The sequence below is a fragment of the Platichthys flesus genome, chromosome 7 (genome assembly GCF_949316205.1).
Source record: "Platichthys flesus chromosome 7, fPlaFle2.1, whole genome shotgun sequence".
NCBI classification, from domain to species: domain Eukaryota; kingdom Metazoa; phylum Chordata; class Actinopteri; order Pleuronectiformes; family Pleuronectidae; genus Platichthys; species Platichthys flesus.
In genome coordinates, this window is record NC_084951.1 from 10,391,920 (window position 1) to 10,413,838 (window position 21,919).

General features: G+C 40.7%; 1 protein-coding gene across 1 annotated transcript in view; it reads left to right on the forward strand.

Annotated features, from left to right (window-relative positions):
• celsr3 (cadherin, EGF LAG seven-pass G-type receptor 3) overlaps nt 1-21,919 on the forward strand; it is a 98,305-nt gene that overhangs the window by 43,607 nt on the left and 32,779 nt on the right. Inside the window, exons 5-16 of the mRNA XM_062392951.1 lie at nt 954-1,069; nt 1,879-1,967; nt 2,281-2,295; nt 2,720-2,877; nt 5,669-5,832; nt 6,303-6,428; nt 6,854-7,023; nt 8,560-8,745; nt 10,433-10,543; nt 10,745-10,913; nt 19,396-19,537; nt 20,994-21,114. Of these exons, the coding sequence (XP_062248935.1) occupies nt 954-1,069; nt 1,879-1,967; nt 2,281-2,295; nt 2,720-2,877; nt 5,669-5,832; nt 6,303-6,428; nt 6,854-7,023; nt 8,560-8,745; nt 10,433-10,543; nt 10,745-10,913; nt 19,396-19,537; nt 20,994-21,114 (1,567 nt within the window). The remainder of the gene's footprint in view (nt 1-953; nt 1,070-1,878; nt 1,968-2,280; nt 2,296-2,719; nt 2,878-5,668; nt 5,833-6,302; nt 6,429-6,853; nt 7,024-8,559; nt 8,746-10,432; nt 10,544-10,744; nt 10,914-19,395; nt 19,538-20,993; nt 21,115-21,919) is intronic.

Genomic DNA, 21,919 nt, shown 5'->3' on the forward strand with positions numbered 1-21,919 from the left:
TGTAGCTGAACCTGACCTCTATCATCTGTGGACCAGCAGGGTGGGTTCTATCCAATCATTGACGGAACTAAACCAGAATAACAATTTACTGAACCAGCAGGTGTCAAGTGTAACTGTTTAGAGTCAGTGCACAAATAAAGCATTTCTATTCTAAAGAAAAACCTCTTTTATAGAAAACACGCCGGTATTTTATCAAGAGTAAACCTGCTCTAAAAAGGGACTTGACTTCTCTCCTTTTGCCAGAAGAAGAATTCGCTTTTCAGTTTTTTCCCTTAGCCTGTTTTGTTCAACCTTATTGATGCAGCAAAAACTGCTGCTCTCTCACCTGGAAGTCATGTTTCCATCACTACCAATCAGAGCTGGCACCGATTGTCCTGGGAGGGAAAACCCGATTGAATCCATTCCTATTGCACACAAAAGCCAGATGTTAGTGGTGTTTGTTTTTTTGCCAGTGTAAAAGTGAAATAGTATATGTGTAATTGATACGATTTTACAGCAGATTTTTGTCTTCTTGAAAGTGAACAAACCAACAGATGTTATGATCAAAACAATAAAAAAAGTACTTTTTAAAGTTGAGGAATGTCTAGCCCCATCCGATGCTTTTGATTATAAATGAATTCATAAAAATATACAAAATTATGATTGCTTGACTCTGAAGAGCTGGAGGGAGTGGAGGGCTGTGGCATCATGGTTAATCAGCTCTGTTGCGGTTTGACTTCCTCTTTCTTTCATTTAAAGCCTCCGTGAATTGTCCTGTTTTGCTCAATATCAAATTTGGTCCTGAATGATTCGTTTTGCCAAGGTCAAGCTTTTTATCTACTAAGCCAATAAATTGTCATACAATATTCTGTAAAAATGTTCTCTACAGTAAATATATGTTAAATCTACAAACAGTATTTGTATCAATACTGTAATAATATTTTATTGTTTTTTTATGTGCATGAATTCTCTAGTTTCGCCACCCTGGAGAACAGTGGTCTGCTCTTCTATAATGGACGCTTCAATGAGAAACATGACTTCATGGCCTTGGAGATCCAAGAAGGACAAGTTGTGCTCAAATACTCCACAGGTAGGGTGTCTGTTTGTGTGTGATTGTATTTGTGCTCCTATTTATTTATTCAAAGTCTTAACAGTACAAGTCTTATACACCAATTCCCACACACACACATTCATAGAGCGTTTCTATACATATCGATCACATGAGGCAGAGCTGTCAGTTGCATTTTGAGATTTCAATGCCAAGAATACTTAGACATGCAGACTGGAGGAGCCGGGGATCGAACCACTCACCACCTGGTCCATGGACGATCTGATCCTGAGCCACAGCCACCCATGGTCCATACTGTATTCATATAGAGAAAGCCCATCTTTACAGAAGGGCGGTCGATTAAGGAAAATTATATAAAATTGTAAAAACCCAGCTGGGGACTCTAAATAACATAAAATATACAGTTCCTTAAGATGATTGTACAATGTACAGTACAACACAGCATCTGAGTACTATCAGGTGTTGCTGTACCCCCACATTTCCAGCATTCTGTCTCTTTTCATCAAATTTAACAGTAGCTGGTGTACTGCTTTAAAAATCCTTCATCCCTCGACACCTGACTGAGGCGACTTCACCAATTAGAACCTTCCCATGCATCTCACCTGAAGCTGTAAAGCTGGGAGCATATGAGATCAGAAGTATAATCATTGTTATACATTTAACCTATAGGCGGTTTATTCATACGCCATCTAAATGGGTTTTATATGCGGTGGTATGTTAAAAGCAAATAGAATTAAACTTGAGCCGCTATAAGTGGATTTGAATAGAAATTCATTCAGTGAGTGTTACTATGACCTGATGATGCTTTGACACAAACGTCCTCCCTGCAGGTGAATCCTCCACTCAAGTGAGTCCCTTCCTCCCCGGCGGCGTGAGCGATGGAAACTGGCACACGGTTCACATCCACTATTACAACAAGGTGGGTTCACGTCTCAATTTGTTTGTGTGCCTGAGACCATTTTTGATTTCCGATCTCACGTTTTGTGTTACCGATTGTCTGTTTGATCAGTCATCCTTTGAAGTTTTTGAAGTTTTGTTGTGATCATTTTTTTACTTGTGATGCATCAGCGGATTCGTTTCTCAGCCGTCCCACCAACAAAGCAGTTTCAATTAAGCTGAAGTCTTTGTGTGTACACAGCGTTGTGTGGGGGCGTTTGCGTTTCAACACTTTATTCATGCATATTCGCCACACATCTCCTTTAATTTTCTTCATGTTCTTTCATTTTCCTCAGCCGGCTACGCGCTATGTGAGTATGAGTGTGTGTCAGGGTACACATACACCTCCTTCCATCCACCTCTTTCTTTCTTTTTCTCTCCCTCTGTCTTTTCTTTCCCACCAGCAGTCAGTTAGTGAAGAGCGAGTGTGTTGTCAGTCGTTCCGCTTCCACTCCATATAAATATACTTTTCCCATGCATATATTAACTTTTGTTTCTTGTCTTACTAACTCAATTTCCCCCCCTTTTCCTTCTAACATGATATGCACTGGCAATGTAGATATTGAACTTTGTCTGATGTGTGGATGTTCCTTGGTAAATGACTGCAGTCCTATAAACTCCCGATATAGTGAAGGCTATTCTATTTCCTGCATGTTGTCGGCTGTCACAATGTGTCTTGTTCTCTCTGAGTCTGTATTCAATCTGGAATGTGCGTGTGTGTGTGTGTGTCTTCAGCCTAAGCGCAGCATGAGCGGTGAGGCCCAGGGTCCGTCGGATGAGAAGATTGCTGTGGTGAGCGTTGACGACTGCGATACCGCCTTGTCGCTTCGCTTCGGCACACAGCTCGGAAATTATAGCTGTGCAGCGCAGGGCAAACAGACCAGCAACAAGAAGTGAGTTCATCTTTCTTCCAGCTCTCTCAAATCCTTTCTGTCTTTACCCTGTGTTTTCTTTTAAATGTGTTGACTTGAACACATCTGAGAAAAATTGCCCCAACAACGAGGGTGTTTCTCTGAAATGGTTGACGTCAATGATTAGCCAATGAAAGGACGGACTCAAAGCAGCTTAGTGGAGGAAATGTATTCAATAAGATTCTGTGAAGTACATTTATGCGTTAAGTCTCAGTCACCACCATGGCAGCAACTGAGAGACTCAGACTGAGTAATCATTGACCCCGAGCTGTGAGCGGTGTTTGCACAGTATGTGCTAAGTTCTTTGCAGAGACAAGTTTCATTAACATCATCTATGACTGAGCAGAGGCTTAACAGATATTCAGTGACAATTTCAACTGAGTAGAAAACCAATAGAGCTGGTCAGTGTCAGTGTGGGGAGAAGCACACAGCACTGGGAGCCGGTGGTTGCTGCATTACAAGTACTAGTGCAGCTCTGCCTGTTTGGAATGGGCTGTTTGTTTGGCCTGTGGTGATGCTGATTGCAGCTTTTCCACATGAAACATGTAAAAAATACCTGAGGCTGCTGGACTCCACCGAATCCTGAAGCTTCTGCACACGGAGCTGTTCACCTGATTATTCAAAGTTCAAAAAAGCACGGTGAAGCTCGACTCTGTACGCAGAACCCCTCACTTGTTATTGCCGTTGTCGGGACTGAGCTGTTGTCATGATTGACAATGTCACTTTCCTTGATGAGTCCCAGCCGCTGCCGCTACAGAGCGCTAGTGACTTGTTTCTTCAATTTGTATTAATAAAACTTTGTCTGGGTCCAAATTGCACCAAATGTAGTTTCTTGCTTACAAAAACGGGGAAGTGAATACAAGTCTGTATCATAAACTGATTTTGTTTGTGTCTTTGCAGTTTATATGTGGACTTATTTCCCATTTAGAAGCAACACAATTTATTTAACACAAAACATTACCTTGTAGACATACAATTGTAGTCGTGCAAATACATTTCCACACTTTAGTTATTTATCTGGAAGAATTTTTTTTCCGAAAAACACTAATTTTTTCATTAATTCAGTAAGGTTAAACGGGGTTGTAGGCTCATCGCTGTTTTGAAATGAAAAAGTATGTGCAGCACCCATTTTAATACAGATTTACGGAGTCTAATCTGCTTCCTGCTGAAACTCTGACTGTTGCTTTTGCTAAGGATTTTCAGCAGATGTCAGATCGGGCTGATGAGGTGATGCGAGAGCAAATCTGTGGGGACCTGAGGCTTTAATGCGGAGAGAATGTTTTGACGTCTTGATGCTCCTTTCCTTCTGCCTATATCTCTCTGATGGGCGTGTTACTAATTCTGCTGGGTGTTAATCTTAATTTCTTTTCATTAATCTCTGCTACTTTTTCTCAGTTTATTCCACAGCATTTCTTTACAAATAAGTTAAATTGATCTGAATCGACTTTGAAGTGTCTGTTCTATTTGACCTTGTAAAACTTTTGTAGTCTACTCAGTGTTATATATATATATATATATATATATATATATATATAAATATAGATGGATATAACACACTGCTTTCGCACACATGCATATAAAAAGCATGGTGTCATGACAGAGTTGACACTTGGCCTCGTCTGTGTGAGCTTTAATCATGGCGGCCATGTTCTGTCAGTGCTAAGTGAGGCTGAGAGAGGAGGAGACAGATCAAAGGCGGAGGCCAAAGACTAACGTCTCAACACTTTCCTCCTCCGTCTCTCCTCCATCTCTCATTAACAGCTGAAGCTCCCCTCGCTCAGTCTCGACATCCTCTTCTCCTCGACGCTTTCTGTTGATATTTGCTGTAACTGGCTCGTAATCTCTTGTTTGTTTGACTCCAGCGCCTTTTGTCCCCTGAGCTTCCTTTGATCTGCATTCAAAAGCATCTCATTGGCTGGACACATGCATGTCTCCCCAAACTGAGTTAAATAGAAGAAATATACCTGAGCTCGCAGTGGTGAATAAAAAAGCATATCATGCTCTCAGAATGACAACACTTGACAACTGCTCCTGTCTCTTCGGTTTTTCTTTGACTTCCAGTCCCTTAACTGTTATTTTCTTCATAATTTCCCCATGTTCCTTTCTCTCTACACCCATCCTCCATCTGTCTTGTCATCCGCCTTTACGCTCACTCTCTCCTGATATTCACACTTAATCTCTTGTTTGTTCATCTGCCTCTCTGGCTGCCTCCGCATTTCCCTGTTTGTTGTTGCCAGGATGTTTTTTCTTGCATTTCTCTTCATTTTTATGTCTGCGACTGCTTTCCCCGACGCTCCCTCACACCTGCCTCCTCCTGTCGCTGGCTTTCGTTCTCCTTTCTCCCTCTGCCTTCTCATCAACCTTTTCCTCTTCTCTCCTGATAGTTGCTGTAATTCATATTTAATCTCCTGTGTGTCTCCTCTCCTTTTGCATCTATTCAATTTCTCTTTTTTTTCTCCTGCTGTTTCTAATTGTATCCTCAACAGCATCATCATCATCATCGCCTCGTATCTCGTCAACATCCTCTATTATTCCCTGAATCTTGTTCCATGGGACATTTACCTACGGTGACATGTTTAATCTCTGGGTTAGCTTAATCCCCTTTCCTCTCTCATACCCTCTTTTCATGTTTTTTCCTTTCCTGGCTCCTTGCGTCCCTCTCCTCCCTCCTCCCCTCAATCATTGAGGGATAATCCTCTATTCCCTTTTTTTATTACTTCTCATCCTCTGCACCTTATTTACTCTTCTTCTCCTTGATCTCCTCCCCTTTCAGGTCTCTGGATCTGACTGGACCGTTGTTTCTGGGCGGAGTCCCCAACGTGCCCGACAACTTCCCCTTCGCCACCAGGGAGTTCATCGGCTGCATGAAGGAGCTGCACATTGACAGCAAGCCGCTGGACCTGGCCGGATTTATCGCTAACAATGGAACAGTTCCCGGTCAGCACTGCAAATTATATTTTTAAAACATGAAGGACGACAAGTGTATAACATTTATCAATTTCATATCGACTCTTTGGCCCCATTAAATTATTAGATAAAATTATTGTAATCGGTTGAAGAACCACTGTATTTATTGAATTTGAATTTTCATTGATGACACATAATTGTTTAAGGAAGTGTTTAATGTCCTCTTTGTTTATTGGTATACACTGATGAACCCATTTTTTTCATATTCAAAATTCAAATACTGTTTTAAAGAAAAAAACACAAACAACCAAAGACTGTCCCTCTGTAATATTCAAGGTTCGGTTGTGCTAATATGCAGAATGTTAACTATGAAACATTTTAAAAGGCTGAAAGGCTTCAGTGTCTTTACTCATCAACTTCTATTCCCTGCATCACATATCATGGTGACACATTTTTGAAAAGGTCACTGATGATGTTTCTATCTCTGTCGCTCCTCACAGGCTGCAGTGCCAAGCTGCCCTTCTGCAAGTCCAACCCCTGTCAGAACGGAGGAGTCTGCACAGTGAGCTGGGAGACATTCTCCTGTGACTGTCCCCTGGGGTACGGAGGGAAGGACTGCAGCCACGGTGAGACGCTGCATGGGTTCACTCTCTTCCTGTGGTCACATCTACTGTCCTGCTGTGGTATCATTTGTGGTGATGAGAGTGCAGGGAAATTGCTCTTGTCTTCAGTGGCATTACCGATAGATTTTTTATCATGATTAGATACAAATTTATAATGTGGTTCTTTGTTATCCACGCATTTAGATTTGTTTATCCCTGCAAACTCCACAAAAGTTAGATTGAACCAAGAAGCCGCTTGTGTTTCTCAGCTATTTATCACGATAACAAACATTTTTTACATTTACGAGGACAAAAGCTAATATAGTCCAAACGGGCAAGACACAAATACAAATTTGTACGTAAAGCAAATTCAACAAATAAAGAGACTGATAATTAACATGATATTGTTCGGATTTATACTTACCCCTCCCTCTCCCCTTTCACCTCAGTGATGCCACACCCCCACCGCTTCCTCGGTAACAGCGCCCTCTGGTGGGATCTGAAGAACGACGTGACCATCTCCACGCCATGGTACCTGGGTTTGGTGTTCAGAACGAGAGCACGAGAGGGGACGCTGCTGCAGGCTCAGGCTGGCCAGTACACCAGCCTGCTGTTCCAGGTATACACACACAGACACACAGACACACAGACACACACACACACACACACACACACACACTCACACACATACAAACATGCACACGCAGGTGGCTGCTCCGTGATGATGAGTTCAGCTTGACATCGACATCAAGTGCTTATGACAAAGACACACACAAGAACTCAGAAAATGCCACAAAAAGTTCAAACATGTGCGACTATCACTTGCATAATATGCAACTCCTTCAGAAATACAGCAAACGTACAAGTGCCATTCACATTGTCAGTTAGTAACACAACCAAACAGTCTGCTATAGAAAAGAAAGGAAAATCTAGAGAATTGCAGTTTTGTTAAAATCCTTGGACACTGCAATACTTATAAATAACAATCAACAGCCAGCAGGGAAATGAAAAGCTGTGTCTCTCAAAACCGACCTGTTGACATTGTCCACCATGGATGCCCACATTATAGCAACTGCCCACTGTGTCAGTGACACATGGAAACTGAAGGACGACATAGAGAGACATACTGCAGCCAGAAATCGTGGCTCGTCGCTCCGTTCTGTGCTAATGACGTCTATAAGTTGTCTGTTGTCAGAACGGGCGTCGAGTTCGCTGAGAGCAGATTGTAGCTTGTTGCAAATCATTTGCTTCTCCTGTTATTTTTAAACCATCAGTCATCGTGACGACGGCGGCGGCATCGGGTAATCACCACCGTCGTCTTCGATTTCATCACATTACTGTTCATGTTGAAGTCACCCAACCGCTAACACACACACACAATGACGTACAGAATGAATGGTGAGGGTTTTGTTTATTAAAAAATTAGACATAGATAATCATCAACTAACTGTCGGATCACACCAGGGCTAACGTAGCGTCTGAAAACGAGGCCAAGCTTCTCATCAACCTGTTGATTCCTGTGTGATTGTAGTCATTGCCCCTCTCCCTCTCTGGCTAATGACATCTCTGCCTCTAACCATCACCAACAGCCCAGAAAGCTTTAGCTCCACTAATGCTACAAAACATAAATGGCGACACCTTCTTCCTCTTTTGTACCATAAACTAATTATTGTTCTTCATTTGAATGCTGCACATTTTAAGTCAAATGTGATCAGGTCGTGTGAAAAATGCTATGTGGGATTCTTAATGTGTTAGCAGGGGTAATGTTGATTATGGGAATTTTATCTCATGGTTAATGTGATATTGTTTAGTTTTTAATACCAAATATTCGTCTACATCTACATGTAAGACAAACATCTAAAACTGCAAGTTCTGGAATTCTCCTACAAAATATGTGTTGTTAAAAATGTTAATGTTCATCTGAATACAACCTGCCAAGACAATAAACCCCCCCCCCCCACGCACACACACACACACACACACACACACACACACAAACACACACACACACACACACAGTTAACAGATTACATCATTCTTAACCTGTTTTCATGTATTCATGTTATTCTTTGTGTTTTGTCTCTGTCTGATTATCTGCTTGTTTGTGTTTGTGTTTGTGTTTGTGTTTGTGTTCCTCTTCCTCTTCCTCTTCCAGGTGATAAATGGTCAGCTGGTGTTCTCAGTGACCCGCGGTTCAACCAGGCCGGTGCGTTTGCGGTTGGATCAGGTTCAGGTGGCAGATGGCCGGTGGCACGATGTCCAGCTGGAGCTGCGAGATGTTCGGAGCGGCCGCGAGACTCGATATGTTGCCACCCTGCGGCTCGACTTTGGACTTTATCAGGTAACGTGTGCGATACAAATCTTGAAGGGAAGGTTTTTAGGACAAATGTTCCAGCAATTAGGCCTCAATTTGTTATGTAGACTGATACAGCGGAAAGTGTAAGTGCAGCCAATTTAACTAAAATACAGTAATTGCAGTATTTTAAAATGTCTAATTTGCCCTGAAAAGCACAGATCACAAATGAATAACTAGGATTTCATCATCTGTGCTTCACTAAATTAATCAAAATCAAAGAACTAATTTATCTTAATAGTTCAATTCATTGTATCCTTTTCTTCCAACACTTCCCAGAATAGATTCACAACTTTAATTAAATATGTTCTGTTAGAAACAGGTCATTTTTTTGCATCTTAGATTTTTTTTTTGGGGGGGGGGGGGGTGGGGGGGGCTGTGATGTGCTAATAATCTTCGAGACAATTTTTATCGACCAACAACTCAAATTAGAACCGTAAAGTATTTCTCAAGCGTTTTTGCTCCCCGAAACTGGGAAAATTCTGTTGTTCTTCCAAAAAATGATTCATGACATTGGGCAAAATAAAGTCAGTTTTAATCTAATTAATGTCATAATGAGATTCACATTTTCATTTTGCATCACCTACTTGTCTGCTTCAGCCTTTAACTGTATTATCCCATCACACAATTTCCCTTTTCGGTGCAAAGACATTTACAAATTTCACACACTGTGAAAACACAACACATTCACAATTTACTAAGATTTATAAACCCTTTTTCCAGTCGTCTCTAATAGACTAGGACCTAATGATGATGTCTATTAAGTGTGTGTGTGTGTGTGTGTGTGTGAGAGAGAGTCACAGAGAGAAGCAAACACTTACAAATGCTACATTATGTTGTATTTTTTTATTGTAATTTAGGAAAATCACAGATTATATTTTGTTCTCATGTTGCTTTATATCTTATAATGACTAGCAGTGAGTTCTATCTTCCATATGTTCCTTCGCCAGGCTATATCCAAAAGAAACACACTGAATAAATGATACAGGACACAGTTTAGATATGAAAGTATAAACATCATCACAGCCGATTAAACAGTAATTACCTCTACATGCTGATAGATGGGGCTCATTGATTTAGTTTTCATTGCTGTTGCGAGCTGAGTTGTCCATCAACGTTGTCTTAGTCCATAACATTGTTATCAGCTGAGCATTGACCTTCTCACCACTGACTGCATGTTATTGTTTCCTTTTATTGACAAAGGGGCATCATTTACTGTGCAGCTCTAAATCTAGTATCCCACCTGCTCACCACCCCCCCCCCCTTCCATTCTCTGAAGTAAGCGTTATATCAAACTGATTATTCAGAGGTGTCGTGGTAAATTAAAATATGGAAGATTAGTGACTCCCAGTTTGTGAAAAATCTATTTTCTTTCCGTGTGAAAGACTCTTTCAGTTCTGTAAATTAATAAAAAATGAACCTTCGTTGTCTCATATTGCACAAAGCCTCTGTGGCAGATAGTTACCTTCCCTGTGACACATTTCTCATCCTGACTGCCTGATAACTTTCACATCAAGTAAATAACCCAAGTTCTTCTACGTTGTGAAATAAATGTATTCCACCGTGCATTGGTTGTATTTTTCCTGCAGGTAACAGTTTGCATACAGCTATTAATAATGATAATCTTTGCCCTCCATCTGTCCCCCACCTCTCTCCCCCGTTCTCTCCCCATTAGGGAACAGTGATAGTGGGAAATGAGATTCACGGCTTGAAGGTGAAACATCTGCATGTGGGAGGAGTGCTGGGCTCCGGAGAGGTTCAGAACGGGATTAGAGGCTGCATACAGGTGAGGAGGGATGGATGGATGGAATTTTTAATGTGTGTTGATGGGTGGGTGGAGGGAGGCTGGAAATGTTTACAAATAAAAGATGGAATTGTGCTGAGACATGAGCCTGGGACACACTGATTTCAATAAATGAATGAGGCTGTCAGCTTTTTTTACTCTCAACACTAGCGTAAACGTTAACTTCCCTCTCTGTCTCGGCAGGGTGTTCGGCTGGGTGTACGGCCCGACTCCCCCGCCCTGCCACGCCCATCGAGAATGGTCAAAGTGGAGACTGGCTGCAGCGTTGGCAACCCCTGCGTCTCGTCTCCCTGCCCCTCCCACAGCCGCTGTTCCGACCAGTGGGAGAGGCACACTTGCGACTGTGAATCTGGTGAGTAAACAGAGCGATGCTGGTTGAAGTTGATGTAATTGACGAAGGAGGCGGGATGTATTATCTTCCTCTCGTGAACCGACATGTGACATCCTGCCGCTACCCAGTGTCTGGACTTTTCCTCTCTGAAGAATCGTCTTTGTTCTCATTTGTTTAACTGCCCAGTGGAATAATCACAGCAACAGAGAAACAGGGATGTTACTTCACTACTGAGTGAACAAGAACAATGAATGAGGTTTATCACAGCGTTTGATTAGAAACTGTTTAATTTAAAACTAGCATCATTGGAAAGATGGCACTTGAAAAACCGACGAGTTTCTATAAAACATATGGAAGAAGAAGGTTGAACAAAGTTTTTAATAGTTATTAATAAAATACATGTCCAAAACAGTACTGTTACAGATTTTACCTTTTAAAACCCCTCATTTATGGGTGGTTATCTACACACTGCATGAATCATTATTTACTGTTATAATGTTATTAATCTATTATTCAATTGACAGAATATTAATCGGCAACCTTTTGTTGATGAAATCGACCTTGTCTTAACTGCTGCAGATATTTATGGGATGGAATCTTCTCCTTTTAAAAAAATAAAAATAAATCTCTGTCCACATGACCTTCATTTTACAAAAGATCTTCATCCAAAAGAAAACCACAAAATGACTGCAAGCGAGTCAGTAATCATGCCGGGCCAGGTGACACTGAAATCTCCATCAGCGATTTGTCAAACACCAGTGAAGTATCCTTAAAGCCTCATGATACTGGGCGAGGCAGACGCCTGTTAAGGCTGGAAATGTGTTGCAGTGAATCTAAATTTAGCTGCAAACGTAGCAGTGCTCGAGAAACTGGTATATATCCATAACTGGCAGCTGTGACACTTTCTAATTTATGAAGATTTTCTACTTTTTTTGTTTGAAATTATTGTAAAAAAACTTGAAGCCACATTAGTCATATGATTTAATGTTTTTTCCTCTGCAGCAGGAAAACGGTCCATAATTTTTCACTCTATATTGGATGTGAAAGGAAATAGGGGTTAGAGAAGGAGGGGACAGAAAACTGATAACTAAGAGAGAAGTAAAAAAGAGGGAATAATTACAATGTGGGCATATCTTCGTAGGTGTCTCCAGTGCTCTAACTGGGTTAAACAGATATTTGGGAACACATAATGAGTTCTCTTCCACCTGAGACCAAGAAAAAGAGTCTGACTTCGGGCTACTTCCAAAATCTCCTTAGACAGGTGAATATAATGGAGCAGGAGTAATGTGGAGGAGAGAAGCCTGATTAAAGGAGGAGAGTTTGAGGGGAGAAGGAGCGGAAGAGAGGAGAGAGGAAGGAAAACCATATTCAAATTTCAGCTTCCAGGGAGAAAGAGAATAATAGGAAGATGAAAAAAGAGGCAGCGGATGAACAGAGAGCTAAAAACGTTAATTATTAATGAGGAGAAAGAGGCGCCTGACAGAAATAGTGTAAAACAAACACCAAAAGTTTTGGGGCAAAAAGAAAGAGGAGAAGAAAGAGGGCATGAGAAAGTCAAATCAAACAGCCTGAAAGCACGGGTGACACAATTGTTAAAAGATCCACACAACACTTGTATATATGTACATATACACACACAAATCAATGAAATGAACATGACACACACACACACACACACACACACACATAAAGAAGTGTGACAGTGAAGTAGAGGATGAAGAAGGTTATTTGATATTTGTTTTGAGCTTTATTAGCAGCCACTGATGCAACAGCTGCAGTTCACTTCTGAGCGGAGATGATTAAAAGAGATTATTCATATTATATTATAATGAAAGGAGAAGCGAGACAAGCGATTGGATGGCAAATTAACTGAGAGATAACCACATGAAAGACAAAGGAGAGAGAGAGAGAGAGTGAGAGAGAGAGAGAGAGAGAGAGAGAGAGAGAGAGAGAGAGAGAGAGATGGCCAATCCCACCTTTTCACTTGAGTTTGTCTGGATATTGATCCTCTTCTCTCCCCTTCAGTCACCTTCTGTCTGTGCCTCTCGAGCTGGCTTCTGATCAGCCATTTCTAAAAACTACTTTCCCTCTCCCCCTGTGAAACTCTGATATTTCCTCCTCATTAAGTGCAAAATAATGTTCAGTCAGGCGCTGATTTTATGCAAAACATTTGATGATGTTCCAATTTTATTATCTGCAGGGAACAATGGCAACGGTGCATTAGTACTGCTCAAACGTTATAAACTCTGCAGTGCGGTAATACAGCACTGAACTTGAAATTAAAGTCTTAAAATAACTAAAAAGAAATAAGTAAGATGATGAACCCTGACAGTCTAAATGGTTTTTTTTATTTGTTTTATTTGTTTGAAAGTAAGATTACAAAAAAACTAGAGGACTTTTCACACGTTTCCCAGTTAATTATTAATTTGATCAAATATAATCTGACATATTTCAGGGACTTTTGACTATGAGTGTGGGAAATTTGGTGCAGCTTGATTAATTTCGGGTCAAGAGTTATTCACCATTCTAGTTTCCTGTTCGCTATGGGCCTCTGAAGACAGCTTATGGCTGTTAATGCTTTAAATCCACTCATTTTTTACCTTAACTCATTGTGGCTAAACAAAGTGGCATGTTAAAAGCATTGCACTTGTTGGTGATTTGGTTTTTAAAAGAAAACCCGTTCAAGAAAGAACTGGAGAAAGAGATGAAAGTAGAGGGGAGAGGAGTGAAAGTGAGACGGTGCCAGAGTTTGTGTCAGGTGACAGATATAGTTTGTTAAAGGGAGAGAGCCTCGGGGTCGGCACTGTGGGAGCGGAAGCAGAGAGGAGCTGCTCTCCCTGTAGCATCCTGCACCAGCCCGCAAGCTAACACAGGAACTTTGGCTAATTAACATGAAGCAGAGACTCAGAGAGAGTACCCCCCCCCCCCCCCCCCACCACCACACACACACGCACCAGATGTACATGTATATTTACTGTAAACACACACACTCTCACTCTCATTATCATTATATTTCATCAGCACATTGAGCATCGAAAACTGTTCCACAATGACTGCTGCTGCTCGGAGTCAAATCAAAGTTTAATAGAGGCAGCGGGACAAAAAAAGACAGAGGTGCACGCTGAATAATTCCCTTTCATGTGTGTGTGTGTGTTTGTGTGTGATTTGTGCTGGTACTGAACCAAGCCTATTGGGTCTCTCATCCAACTGACAGCGCCTCTGATTTGTGCAATACAGCATCCTAGAAAACACACACACACGAGATTGTGCATGACAAATCACAGAGACATCTGTTCTCTCATCTCTTCACCACACGGGCCTGTGTGTTTCAGATTCAGTTTATAATATGAAGTAAGACTGTGTGCGTTTGTGTGTATGTGTGACAGTTGCTGCCAGTTGCTACAGGCTAATTCAACAGGGTGAAAATTTGAATTTAATAAGATAAATTACAGCGATGTTGATTTATGTCCGCTCCAGTTCCCGGAGCATGTTTAAAAAACGTTCAGGGTTTGGGAACCCGAACTCTGATCATTTATCAGCGTTTCCTGTTTTTGTCAAGATACTAAAACAGTGATTAAAAACAACAAATGACAAATATATGTTTGTCCTTTAGCTGGAGTCTGTACATAAAACGAGGTTGTAATGCGTGTGGTGTTCAGCTGCAGTGTATTAAGCTTGGATTGAGAGATTTATGAGTTTCAAGCTGTTACTCATTTGTTCCAGCCTACAGTAGCCACTGTATCTTTAAGGTGCGGAGCTGGAGCAAAGTGGTTCTCTGTGACAAATCATGCTTCACTGAGAAATGGCGTTTATTGATCAGCCTTGATATCAACACTAGAAGGAGGTCTTACACTGTTGGACATAGAGCTGGGTTTGTTAAAAGTGACAAATGTGCTGTTTGTCAGGTGCCGTTCATTTCCTGTTTCCAATTGGTTAAATTTCTTATTAAAGCATGACTTCATTGTAATCATGGCGATGCAGGTCTCCTGGCCTTACCAAATGATGTTAACTAGTTAACTTCGGTTCAGCAGCAGGGTCACAGGTTACCCAGACCTCTAATCACCTGTCAAAGCAAACACCCGGTCTACCCGTCAGGCTCTGTTGGACTCAGATTCTTCAACCCACCCGTTCCCTTCCCTGGAGAAAGAGAAAAGAACAAAGGAAGAAAAAAACAAAACTGTTCTCACTGTCCATTCATTTCTCCTCAACATTCAATATATACATTTCTATTGAAACCTTTAAATTTCATGTAATCTGGGCGTGGTCCTTTCTAGTGGAATTATTTATCTAACCCAACCACTTATTCTCAAAACTAACTTAACCACAAAGTTCTCACATTATTAATATTTCTACATTTCAGCAGTGATTTGTGAGAGTTTTGGAAGACACTGCCCAGTGTTGTCCTACTGACGGTTGGGTCAGAGCAGATGAAAAAGTAACTTCCCACTGGCTTGATTGATGTTCCATTCCCTCCCCCAGCTCAACTTTACTTGTCTGCTGTTTGGTGCTGGACTGGGAGCAGACTGTGGTTGAAAACAGCTGTTAGAAATGGGGTTGATGAAGCTGATGAGACAGAACCATTCAGTCAATGTGTCAGAAAGGCTGCAAAGACCTGTGGAGCTACACTGTGTGTTATGTGCAGGCGCTGGCTCATGGTGATGAACCACGGTCGTTGGACTTTATGTTTAGTGATTTCCCACAAGCACATTTTTATTGTATAATTTCAGATTTCCACAATCGTTTCACTGTCGGAAAGAAATAGTAGGATAGACATCCAACGGATGACTCATCTGTCTTTTCCTCATTGTGGTCTTGTGGAGAAGTCAAGCTGTCATGTTACAGTAAAGTGTAAGACAAGAAGCTGTTATTCACCCTGTGTGTTGTGTGTGTGTGTGTGTGTGTGTGTGTGTGTGTGTGTGTGTGTGTGTGTGTGTGTGTGTGTGTGTGTGTGTGTGTGTGTGTGTGTGTGTATGTGTGTGTGTGTGTGGTTGTGTGTGTGTGTGCGTGTGTGTTACAGCTCAAGAGGCAAAGGCCTAGACCCTGACTGTGAATGACAAAAACATGCCCCATGCACACACATGATTTAGAGCTCTTTGTTCTTACAAACTCTCTCTCCCTCTCCCCCTCTCTCTCATATTGTTGTAACAAGGCCAGCGTCATAACAAGTGTCTGAAAACAGCCAAGGCCGCCGTCGCCTCTCTCTCTGTCAGTTGCCATGGTGAAAGTGTAAAGATGTGTAGGGCTGATAGAGAAGGATTTTGTGTGCTTGTCTTTCTATAGTTACGAGGAACAATTCTGGTCCAATACAATCATTGTGAGGACATTTTGGCTGGTCCTAAAAAATCCTAAGGGTAGTTTGAGTTTTTGTGGTTAGATTTAGGTTTGGGTAAGGGTTAGGCATTTAGTTGTGATGGTTAAAGTTAGGGTAACGGGCTAGGGAATGCATTATGGCAATGAGTGTCCTCACAACTATAGAGAGAAAAGTGTGTCTGTGTTTGTTTGTGAGAGAGCAACAGAAAAAGAAAACATCAGAGGTGGAGAAGCCAAGGCGAGGATCCTGATGAAACAAACAAAGAAACAGAACACTGCCCTTGTTTGTGTGTGATCCCATAATCATACCTGTGTGTGCGTGTGTGTGTGTGTGTGTGTTTATAAAAAAGACTCTGAAAAACAAATAATTAAATAGTGAACGATTTGTTTAGTTCTTGAAATATTTTCCAGAAAGGCAGGGACAAAGAAAATGAGATGGAATTTGAAAAATCTTTGTATGACAGCTTGAAGGTAAAGAAGGATGCCACAGTAGCCACATTACAGTATGCATGTATTAGTAATTTCACAAAGAACATAATAGCCATGTGAGAGAGTGTGTGCTTTGAGGACAGGTGTCATTGGAAAGCTTGTGTGTGTCTAAAGCTGCAGAGCCAAGGCCACAGGTTTGAATGCAGAGTGCTTTCTGTTTGCTTCTATAGAGGAGCACAAGAAGCAGACCTCGCACACGCCTGCCAGATCCAGAGGGAGCGATTCAGACCTTTACTGCACACACTCAAGTCACACTTCAATCTATGGACACGTTTTCTATTCAAGGCTGTAAATTAAAAAGGTTGCCTGAAAGCAGAACTCCCTCACTGAGGGAGGGGGTGTGATTGTATGTGAGGCAGAGCTATGGTTGGTGAAAGTGTTCAGTGTAACGCTTTGGGCGACATGTGATATATGAATGCAAATATTGTTTTCTGTTTGTCACTTATTTTTGATACAATAACCTATATTGGTATTTTGTCCCTGCGTATTTTTAGGGCTTTTAATCATGAGGAAGAATATTTAAAAAAAATAGAAGAAAATCTTATCCTGTATTTAAAGTTTTCATGATTAATATATTTCATGTATGAGTTCATTATATGCACAAAGCCTTTTTGTAAAGATGGCTACAAACAAATTCAAATCAATCAATCCATCCATTATCAATGTTTCTTATCCTTTGAGGGTCACAGGAGCCAATCACAGCTGATGTTGGGTGAGAGGCGGGCTTCACCCTGGATAGGTAGCCAATCAGTGTGGCACAGGGTCATAACACAGAGACAAACAACCGTTCACACTCACGTTCACACCTACTGTCAATTTAGAATCTCCACTTAACCTAATCCACAGACATGGTGAGAACATGCAAACAGCACACACAACACAGAAAGTCCACACAGACTCATAATATCCTGGCTGAACTGGGATTCGAACCACAAGCCTTCTTGCTTATTTTTATTTATTTCCAAATAAAGATGTGGTTATGGTTCGATACCAGCAGTATTGGTTAAAACCTCAGAATACCTCGATCTTGCAATTCTCAAATGGATCATCTCAAAAAAGTTGTAAGACATATTAATAGTTATAAGGTATATTAAGTCATCTTGTATTTTTTTTAAATCATAATTTTTATTCTTGGTTTATGTATTTTGAACCTTTAAAATACAGTGGTACAATATAATTAACTAGAAGTTTAACTCAGTCCTTCAGATCCATTATAAATGTGATGTTATTGTATATTATTTGCTTTTCTTTGCATCCTGACTTTTAAGTGAGGTGTCAATGGAACAGTTCAGTCCAGTTACTTTTTAATTCCACCAGTATTACAGATATGTTAAAGCCTAAATACAACACATGTTAGATAAACAGCAGGTCTGGATGAGAGGTTTTCTTGATTTGTGTCAAATTCACCTCAAAGTGGGTGTGAACCACTCTGCTGGAGTCATTAGACTAAAGAGGGCTATTGTGTGCTGGCCTGGATTACCATATCACAGGCTGCTGTGTTTGTGTGGAGTGCCTGGGGATTGCATTGAAGTGTATGATGGATTTGTTCACCATGCTGCACCAGCACACACACTCGACTGTACACTGGGACTGTGTGTGCGGTACATTGTTGTGTCATAGTGGCTCCATTAGCATTGTTGGATTGTGCCGTCTTCGCTTTACCAAGGCACATTTATGAGCTATTATGATGAAGAGGCATTTAAAGGTTTTTCTCCATTTCACATTTAACATCAATTTTCTTTGGCTCGACCTGATTTTGTTCCCTTCGAATGCTTCCACACGAGCGACAACTGTGGCCAGGACACGTTCAGAGTGTCCGTCCTCCGCTCCGTCTATCTGTCCATTCCACTTTTGTGAAAACAATCACCCTGAGGGAATTTCTACAAATTTGCCACAAACATTAATTTGGAGGAGACGCAAATTAGTTTCTGGTGGTCACACCTGCACTGAGGCTGCACAAATGTATTCCTGAAAAATTCAATAATATTCCTGTTATAATGAAGAATTATCAAAAACACTTCATGATATGACTGCAGCTGTTGATTTTTTTCACAACTAATTTAGTGACAATCATTCATTATTTTTTATTCTGTGTAATTTATTGTTTAAGCTATAAAATATTTAAAAAGGTAAAATATATATATATTTAATACCCATAAGTATTTCCCAGCCGAATATCACGTCATTTAAATGTTATTTAGATATTTATGCACCAAAGTTAAATAATCATAATAATGATAAACCGGGAAACAACCTCATATTAAGATTTAGATAGTTGTGTTATGCTCTTCTTCCATGATGTTACATGCGAAGGACGTTCTTCACGGCTAAATAACTCAAATAGCAAACTTTTTGTGCCACCTTAAGGTAAAAGAACTGAAAAATAAGAATAGAAAAAATACCATCTGTGGTTATAATTTATTAGGAGTTTGAGTGCTTCATTAGGACTATGAGTATTAAAATGTGATTTATGAATTGAATTGTGAGACTGACAAACATTCCTCTTGACTGCCTCTCCAACAGTGGACATAAAGGGTGTTACACTTAGATTGTAAAAAACTGTTATGTTTCTTCCAATATGTATTTGACAATGTCAACTTTCTTCATGAATTCACTTTAGGAATCATGCTTTGACGGGATGGTACCAGTGGCACAAATCCACCTATTGTCCATTAATTCTTCACTCTCTCATTCTTTATCCCAGGTTACTACGGAAAAGGCTGCACTGACGCCTGCCATCTGAATCCATGTGAAAATGAGGCTCAGTGCCACAGGAAACCCAGCTCCTCCCATGGATACACCTGTGACTGTGGAGACAACCACTATGGGCAGTACTGCCAACACAGGTACACACCCACACACACACGATGCTGATGGAGATGACAATAGGGCGTAAAGCTCTTCGATGATCCCTCATTTTAGCTTGTGGTTGTGTGTGTGTGTGTGTTAATAGCAAGTAATAACACACACCGACTAAGGCATTTTAGTTTACATTGTCAAGAAAATCATCATATATATCAATAGAAATATGTAGTAAGATTATCAGATGAATAGCATCTCAAAAATGAGAAAAACTACTTTTATCAGCTGTGAAACTAACACGATAAATATTATTAAATCACCTGACAGATTGAATTCATTTATAACTGAGGGAAAACTCCTCTAAGACATATTTACACAGCTGGTGCAGTTTGTTGTGAAGGCCAAGCCTTCTTCCATTAGTCAAGACAAGACATTTGTCTTTTAAGCCCTCGAAGCAGCAATCCTGCGCAGCAGGGAGGAACACTTTATTAAGAAAAGAAATTCAGTTGGGAGCCGTCATAAAATGTCTCTGGAGGAATCGAGTAAATCTAACTATTCCATTAAGATCACTGACATCTGAATTCTCCTAAACTCCCCGTGCAGAGCAATAAGGAGACGCTAGAATCTGCATCAACCGCTTTCATCTCCTCAGTGATCCATTTAACACAGAGAACAGACGGAGAGAGCACATTAAGTGAGATGTGAACAAAGAGAATGAAAGAGCTAAGTGACAAGTACAATAAACCAGAGTGATCCATTCTGAGGTGGGTTTCTCAGGAGCAGAAATTCAGACGTTTCACAAAACAGTCTCGGTCCCGCACAGCAATTATGAATAGCTCAGTTAACCGCTGTTGATGGGAGGAAGAAGAGCCTTTCTTTAAAACATTACTGTTCACTCTGAGGCTGCACCAGCAAAATGGAGTTATTGATGATACAACTTTAATGGATCCAAGGAAACATAATAAAGTGTGTTATTCCATAAATCAGTGGTTTTACAACTGGGGTCCATGGCACACTGCAGGGGTTTGTAAAAAAAGTTCCAAGAATCATCCATGAAAATAATTATGATCTATGGGTATTTAGTGTTGGTATGGTGAAAAATTACTATGCATTCAAATATCGATATAATCTTTATATAAAGACATTTCTCTTGTGGTGTTCTGTTATATACCAAAGTAGACGTGCAAAGATACCAGGTTATAATCAAATTATTCCAATAGACGTATACATGACGTGTCCCTGGAATATTTTCTCACTTGTATGATGTCCTACACTGAGAAAGAAAATTAAGAAACGGTACCATAATTGTCAGTTTTAATATTTTATTCTTCTTTCTGCTGTTTTTCATTCAGTCTTCTCGCTGACTGCATCTCTCTTCTTGTTTCATCTCTTTCTTCTCAGCTCATTATTTAGTTAGTTATTAGTTAGAGATCAGAGGCAAATGTGAAATTAGTTTTTGTCTCCATGCCGATGATTCTATCTGTTTGTGTGTGTGTGAAGGATTGATCACCAGTGTCCCCGGGGCTGGTGGGGGTCTCCGACCTGTGGGCCATGTCACTGTGACACCAACAAAGGCTTTGACCCTGACTGTAACAAGACCAGCGGACACTGTCACTGCAAGGTGAGCAGGAAACACACTCACATGCACCACACAACTTTTGAGGCATCCATGGTTAGGGTGCTAATTTGTTCATGTCATGTAGAAGCACATCTTTTGGTATTTACACTTGATAGAAGTGAAGAAGTGGATGTATCAGTAAAGAGAATATGACATTAAGCAGATGGGAACTAGAGGATTAAAGCATCACAAGCTGATTATCAGTGTTATGGAGCCCTTTGCCATTTTAATCAGCTGATTAAACAGTTGTTCAAATTTCATGTGAATGTTGTAAGATCTATTGGTATGAATCATTATCGTTAGAAGGATGCCAGTGGTGTAAAGGTTTGACCAAAATGTCAGCGTTCCCTCTCAGCTAGAATTGGCATACTGGTTCCAGTCAAACGAACGTGGCCCCAGTTCAATTCAAATGAGGGTTGTTTCAGTCTGGTTCATTGTGCAATGAGGTTGTTCTTTCAACACCTTTCAAATGAAGAAGTAAAAAGCAGAAGAATGTGCAGTACGACCATTTACAAAAAAAGCAAATGGCGACTTGATGACGCAAGTGTGGAAGAGCTTGTGTGTTGGTGGTTTTTGCCTGAAGAGGAGGACAAAAAACAACCAAAGAGACAGTTATACATTTTAGACGGATGGAAGGGTGGATGATAGATAGATGATAGGATGATAGGGGACTTGTGGACGTGGAAACTCTGAATTCATCATGGCTCTCGAGCTCACTGTGGCATCAGTTTAACCCGCTCACACAGTAATCACCTCAGTCGGATGGTCTGACAGGCTACTAATCCAGAAACACTACACCAACCATGAT